Source organism: Belonocnema kinseyi, chromosome 4 (genome assembly GCF_010883055.1).
Source record: "Belonocnema kinseyi isolate 2016_QV_RU_SX_M_011 chromosome 4, B_treatae_v1, whole genome shotgun sequence".
NCBI classification, from domain to species: domain Eukaryota; kingdom Metazoa; phylum Arthropoda; class Insecta; order Hymenoptera; family Cynipidae; genus Belonocnema; species Belonocnema kinseyi.
The window spans coordinates 102163275-102171199 of NC_046660.1; the positions used below are offsets into that span (position 1 = coordinate 102163275).

General features: G+C 32.1%; 1 protein-coding gene across 1 annotated transcript in view; it reads right to left on the reverse strand.

Moving 5' to 3' along the window:
- Positions 1-7295, reverse strand: part of LOC117171839 — an 11714-nt gene extending 4419 nt beyond the window's left edge. Inside the window, exon 1 of the mRNA XM_033359475.1 lies at positions 7065-7295. Coding sequence (XP_033215366.1) covers positions 7065-7112 — 48 coding nt within the window. The 5' untranslated portion in view covers positions 7113-7295. The remainder of the gene's footprint in view (positions 1-7064) is intronic.
- Positions 7296-7925: the final 630 nt, after the last annotated feature.

Below are 7925 nucleotides of genomic sequence, written 5' to 3' on the forward strand. Positions count from 1 at the left end.
CTTTGGGTTCCCGGACAGGTCTTAAGAGTATCGGGGGGAGGGGGGCACAGTTTTTGAAAAATATATAATAAATTGGCCTAAAACGTGTGATGCTTATGAAACTCCACAGTTTTTGACATCGACACCAAATTTATCACACATATTTTTTGAGCTCCCTACCAGGTCGCAAAAGTATGGGGGCGGGGAGATGATGGAGAGGGAGTACAGTTTTTGAAATATATAAAATCAAGTGTCCTAAAACGTATGATCTTTATAAGAACCCCGATTTTGATAATTAGCACAACATTTTTCACACATATTCTTTGGGCTTCCAGACAGGTCCTGAGAGTATGGGGAGGGGGGATAGGAGAGATGTACTCAAGCTCATATTTCTGTTTTACGTTTTCAGAGTCTTTTTAAAGTTTAGTTCAAATTTCACTGTAGACTTCGCATTTTTCAAAAACCAAATTCTGCGATTTCAGTACGAGTTTTATGATTTAAAATCCGAAAACTCCTTTTTCATTTCATGTTTGTTATTTTTTAATTCTTTTTTCGCATTTAGAGTTTTCCTGAAGCTATGTACAAATTTCAAAAGTGATTTGGAATTTTTGGAAACTGAATTAGACAACTTAAATACAATTTTTACAATCATAATTCGAAAAATACAGTTTCGATGTTCTGTATTCAAGTTTTTATTTCTATTTTACTTTCTAGGAGTATTTTTCAAGTTCACTTCAAATTTTACTATTGACTTCACATTTTTCAAACCCAAATTCTACGATAAATATTTAAAATTGTATTTTGATTTCATTCCAGTATTATGCAATACACAACTTTTATGCCATTTCCGTTTGTTGTCGATGCGTAGTGTAAATGACAGCGGGCTTTCCGCGGCGGTGGAGTCGCCGCCACAGGGCACAGCTAGTTTTAACATAAATATACAACTCTAATATCTTTACTTCTAACTGAGATAACAAAGTGCTGTAAATTTGAGGTGGATATCAAATTTGATATTATTAATTATTGTCAATTTTTTATTACAAAAAATTAATGTACAAAAATTTTAGTTTAAACGAAAGATCTATTTTAATTTTTTCAACGTAAATTTGATATAATTTTCTATAGTTATCGGCAATACGTATGGTTGCAAAGTTGCAAGTCGGTAGGATATGTCCAAGGGTGTCAGCATTGAAATGCAAGAATTCTTCATCATTGAATGTTTACAGTCGCATCAACTACCAGGGTCATTAGCGACTGTAACAAAATGTTAATTATAAGCTGTAGGGTTTTGTGGGGTAGTATACCAAGGCACAGAAGCGAAGCTTTCTGAAAAATATCCAGCCTCGATTCCTGCTTTGGGAATTGAACCCGCACCAGCGTGGCCCTAGTGTTCATGGACGGTGCAGTGTTGCAGTGTTGGAACATGTTACAATCATGATAACGTCTGAGGCACGATGACTCCATAGAATGCAAGATTTGTTGCTCACAGACATACTCACACATGGCAGAAAGTCAAATAAAAGCTTGTAAAACTAGTAAGGATTTTATAAAGAAAAAATGCTATTTTTATTTATGTTTTTAAGAATGTATGATAACTTTATTTGTTTGATCAATTATACCATTTCTAATTTCAAAATGTTGGATTTTCCTTTGCCACGGCTATAACAAAACTTAATCGACTGATTAACTTAAAGGTTTGAATGTAGGTGTGCTGTAATATTCTTTAGTAATATTTTTCAGGATTTCAAAATATCTTTTACTGTTTAAAAATGTTGTATATTTTTTCATAAATAGTCTCATTTTCCTTCTTTGCGCATGGCTATAACAAAACTAGTCACGTCAATTGACGTAACATTTTCATTTTATGTGCGCAATAATATTACCTAGCGCTGTTTTTAAATTTTCATAAAGACTTTGAATACTTTGATTATTTTGGTATATTTTATCACAGAAAATTGAATTTTTCATCTTTGAATACGGGTGAAGCCAAATCTATTGGCTTGTTTAACTTAAAACTGTAACTCCAAATGTACAGTACAATTTTATAGTATAATGCATTACGAATTTAGAATATTATATCTTATGTTTGTAAAATTGTATAGGTTTAATCATATGTCAAATTAAATTTACTTATGACAGTGTCTACTAGTACCAAAAAATACTGGCTATTCATATTTCGAAACTTTGGTACAAATAGCCTTTTTTCAGGTAGTGTAATATAGCCGAAATATAGACGATGCAAAAACTTGGCTAATTAAAATTATATGAGGTTGTGAAATCGAAGTCAATAAAACTTTTAAATGTTTGTTTAGAATTTATGTTTGAGAAAATAATGTAGGAAAACTATTTATAAACCAAAAATGTTAGATTATAACAACTTTTTGAGACTAAGCGTACAAGAGTTAAAAAGTCAATCGTTTTGATTAACGAAATTGTGAAGAAAGTTATTAAAAAAGGGGAGCAACTTTAAAATAAACTTGAGTTACATGTATAGTGGAGAAATACATTTAAACCTTGAAAGTTGTTAAAATTAAGAAAATTTCTTCATAAATAATGTTTCTGACTTATTTTGCCAGAATAAATTTTTTTTAAACATCCAAAAATTTAATTTTATAATACTCGTAGTCTAATAACGTTAAGTATTATTTTTAATTTTCATTTATCCAAATTAGGTTTCAAAACTTTATTTAATTGTACTTGGTCCAGTTTTTGAGTCTTAGATGTCATTTTTAGGACAGATTAATTACGATAATAATTCTGTTTTTTCTTTATTTCAAAAAAATAAGTTATAAATTTGTCATGCTAAAAGGGACCATGAAGCCCGTTTCACAAGTTTCACAATCTTGCTGTCATTGATCTAATGAGGTAGAAAATGCTACGCAATCTCTATACATTTATTGTTTGTTATATATATCTATCTGTAACCTTTTCTAGTTCTGCCGAAATTTCAGTGTCAATGGCTATTTATTTAAGTCGAAATTCTGTGACCAATCTTAATAGCACCCCCTCCCCATCGCGAAAAAAAGTTTTGTGGTTAGGGGTTTAGCTTAAAGTCTTCTGTGACCAATGACGGGGGTGCTTTAGTGGAAAAATCTTCTGGCTTTGGCCAGCCCCAGACTAGATTCTGTAGATTCTAATCTGGCGCAGATTATACGATCTGCTCTGAGGTCGATTAGACCTGTAACACTATTGCAAAGTTTGTGTTTTGTAGCGTATACGCCAACATTTTCTCACAACAAATTTTTTTAAACATTTTTTCTAAGCAATTTCTATTCAAAATTTTTTTAAACCATTTTTTGTAAACATTTTTTTCAAGAATTTGTTTGCAATATTTAAAAAAACTTTAAACAATTTGTTTTGTCGCCTATTTCGACTAATTTTTGTTCGTGTAAGTTTTTAATTTTCAGGTGTTTTATTATTTTAATCATGTTTAATTTCTTATTTTGTATGAGCTTAGACACCCTGACAGTATTTTAAAAATGGTAAAAAAATTGCCTGCTTGTCACTAAGAAATTTTATTGTAGAGATGGCGGAACAGTGTCAGATATGGGGTAGACTAGACTGTTTAGAAAGTAAGAAAAAAAATTGATTTTTTATAGTTTTAATTAGCTGTGCCCTGTGGCGCCGGCTTTGCCGCCGCAGAAATCCCCTTGTCATTAATAATATGCATCAAAAACAAACGGAAATGCCATAAAAGTTGTGGTATATTGCATAATACTGGAATGAAATTAACATACAATTTTAAGTATTTATCGTAGAATTCGGGTTCGAAAAATGTTAAGTCGATGGTAAAATTTGAAGTAAACTTGAAAAATACTCCTAGAAAGTAAAATAGAAATAAAAAATTGAATACGGAACATCGAAACTATATTTTTCGAATTTGGATTGTAAAAATTGTATTTAAGTTGTCCAATTAGGTATTTTCATTTCAACCATCAGCTAACTTCACTTTGTTAAAAGCTGAGGGGAAAATGATGGATCAAATGCATGGAACAATTCTTTATTTCTGTAATATCTTTGTAATTAATAATAATAATTATTTTTGTTATTTCATTGAATAGTAATTAAAATATAAAAACTATTTTTCAACTACACTTATATAGAAAAAATTAGCTTTTACGAAAATATTAGCAAAATAGGGCAAAAATAAACTGAATCCCATACATTTGGTCCCTTGTTTTTCCCTCAGAAATCTACGAAGTGAAGTTAGCTGTTGATTGAAGTGAAAATGTCTAATTCAGTTTCCAGAAATTCCAAATCACTTTTGAAATTTGTTCACAGCTTAAGGAAAACTCTAAATGCGAAAAAAGAATAAAAAACTAAAAAACATAAAATGAAAAAGGCGTTTTCGAATTTAAAAATTTAAAATTGATATAGTATATTTCAAAAACTGCCCCCCCCCTCCTCATTTTATTTTCCAACAAATTCTTTTATGAATTATTCAGGGGAACAAAGAAAATGCATGGAAAATTTGCTGCCGATTAGTGAAAAACTACGTTTGTGCCCCCCTTCCTCATCTTAATCTCTCCTATCCCCCCTGCCCATACTCTCACGACCTGTCTGGAAGCCCAAAGAATAAGTTTGAAAAAATGTGGCCCTAATTATGAAAATCGGGATTTTTATAAAGATCATACGTTTTAGGACACTTGATTTTATACATTTCAAAAACTGTACTCCCTCCCCATCATCTCGGAACACTCTTACGATATGTCCGGGAGTGCAAAGAATGTGTGAAAAATGTAATGCTAGTAATTTAGGCTAATAAAACTTCAAAAAACGTTATGGGTTCTCGAGGTACGATTAAAATGTCCACGCGAATCTGCGCGGAATTTCATTCGATTGAGCAACAAGTCAGGGCCTGTCTGCAATGTTTACCGACTGAAACTCGACGCAAACACGCTTTTGGATATTTATGGTCATATCCTGGGAATCCGTGAATAATTTTAAAGTTTATTTAACTCAAATTGAATTCAGATTTTCAAGTTTTTAGTATTTTAAATTAAAGATAAAACTTGAAAGACCGTGTGGTAAGAATTTGAGATTTTCGTTACAACTTGGTTAGGTCATGGTACAAGTTGAAATCGAGGTACAAAATTCGAGAAATTTTGGAATTTTTCTCAACTTCTCACATAGTACATGCCTTGCAAAACGCCTAAAATATACGAGTATATTTTAGGATTCATTTAAAGCGTAATTCAAAAAGCTTTCTAAAGATTTTGTTAAAAAAGTTTCTCGCTTCTTTTTTAAATTAGTAACTACGTTTCAAAGTCAGCAATGGTCTGTGAGAAATTTATGAAAATGTTTCCTACAAGTCTTTAACATTAACATTTTATTCTTAAAATAGCTATGATAATAAAGTGAATGAACACATAACCTTTTTTTATAAAATTTAACAATCTAGTTATTGTTTCTTTGTATTTATTGAAAGAAAAATTTAACACTGCGATGGCAAATTGAAATGCGATAATGCTTTAAAAAATGCGAATTAATTAACAGTATTTTTCCGTTCAGCTTCTATTATTAGGTGGAGTAGGTTCGTCGATTGAAAAAGAACTGATTAGGTAAGTCCTTTTAATTTTTGTGCTCGATATATGGAATGCTTACTATTTAAAATTGTAATTAATAATAAATTAATAATCACTTTTTCAATTCATAATTGGGTTAATCATAAAATAAGGATTTTTATTAATATACCCAAGTGCCACGTCACATACGGCCCAACCTTGGCCCATAGTCGGCAAAAATATTGTCGAAGCTCGGCTGCCATTATCGCGCCAATGACGGAATGGTAACTATGGCCTGCACTTGGCAGTCAAGGTGTGGCTGCCGTCATCGGCCTAACACTGAGTACCAATATTGGACCAAACCTAGCTGCCATCGTCGCGCCAATGCCGGATTGATAACTATGGCCTTGACTTGACAGCCAAGTCTTGGCTGCCATTGTCGGCCCAACATTGGGTATGAATACTGCTATAGTCTAAGGTCTAAGGATATGACAAAAAAGGTATCTAAAAAATAAATATTAATTGATTGCGAGTACTTTGAATATAAATATCAATGGTCCTGTTTAGATTGAATACATATATCACATTTTGAACATTATATTACAAATAAAATTTCTAACGTTACGGGGTATCGAACCTACATCTATATACCTAAATCTATCGCCTAGCAGTCGGGAGTGCTAACCACTGCGCTAAACCGACATGTTGAAACTCTGTGAAAAAGCCATCCTCATAAGCTGCAGTTCAGAAAAGTTAAAGAATCAAATTTTAAGCTCTCTTTTTCTAATTATTTATTATTATGCGACGTTGTGTAAATGTGAAATACACGAACTGTTAACAGGAATAGCAATAAAATAATTTTTAAATAAATAATTTAAATCGATTACAATTTTTCTTCGCATAATATTTCGTTTTTTTCCGTTGTAGCCTACTTTACAACTTTTTGCTATGACAGGAAATGTAATTTTTCATAAACATTTAAAATTTTTAATGCCAGAACTCAATAAATTTCATCGTGAACTTTGACAATTTTTCAATAAATTTTTTTTATGTTTCGTGTAAGATTTGTTGATTAAGTTCTAAAAGTGAGACTTGGCGAAATAAAGTGCCGATTCTGGGCCAAGCATCGGTGGAGGATCGGCAAATATAAATAGCCAATATAGGCTGCCAGCGCCGGCTCAACATTGGGCCGATTTAAATAAAATATGGTTTGCCGTGGTAAAAGTGATACTTGGCACAGTACTGTGCCGTCACTGGGCCAGACTTTGGCTGATCCTCGTGAAACATGGCTCCCCGTACTAAAAGTGAGACTTGGCGGAATAAAGTGCCGACACTGGTTCAAGCATCGGTGGAGGATCGGCAAATATAAATAGCCAATACAGGCTGCCAGCACTGGATCAACTATGGGCCGATTAAAATGCCGACATTGGCCCAATAACTTTAGCGGACCTTTGGCTGTTAAAATTGGACCAACACTGGGCCGTATATGCAGCTCCGGCAATTCGCACTTGGGTAATTTCGTTTAGTTATGAAATTCATGATTAAATCTGAAGATTTTTAAAAACTTTCGTGGTAACTTACTTCGAATGCAGATAAAGCCAGTAAGCAGAAAACGATGGTGAACTTCATGGTAGCAGAATTTGGTTACTCTCGATTTCACAACAAAGATCAATTATAAGTATGTCCTCTTAATGTATAAATTTGTATTTTTATATCAAATTTTTATCTTATCATATGAATCAATTTTTGCGTTTTAAAGAACCAATCTTAATTTCATACGAAAAAATAACTTCATATATTATTTACGACACAGTTTGGATGAACAAAACTGACTGAATTCAAACATTGCATAGTATTAAGCAATCATATTTATGGTCTGTTGTATTATCACACTGAATGATAAGGCGGCAATTTTTCCTCTATTGTACAATGCTTTAACACCCCTTTGGATCATAAAGTGACGCATTGGGATTGAGTGTGTCATGCTAAATTAAATAGTACCAGAACGGAGTAATCATTATTATACCTACTTTGGAAAATATGACGCAAGTATTAAAGACCCTGAATTTATTTAGATACGCACATATATTTTAAATTTGCGAAGTTTATTTAAATATGACTAATAGGAGTTTTTATATTTAGGCAAAAATGATTTTTTAAACAAGTACATTGCTATAAAGTATCAGATCATTATTATTCATAAATGTAACGGCCCCAGGAATTTGTTTAATAACTGCAACAAAGAATTATTTATGCAAATATAATGTTGATAATAATTTTTCACATTTTCAATTGCTTAACGTCCAAGAATCTAAAGTAACGCAATAGTGAAAAGGATGACTTCATTAGCAATTTCCACCAATCATTTACAGAAAAACGTCGATCCTCAAAATAACATCTATTCGGTGTTAGCTTGAGTTGCAACAAGAATGAGACAACGGA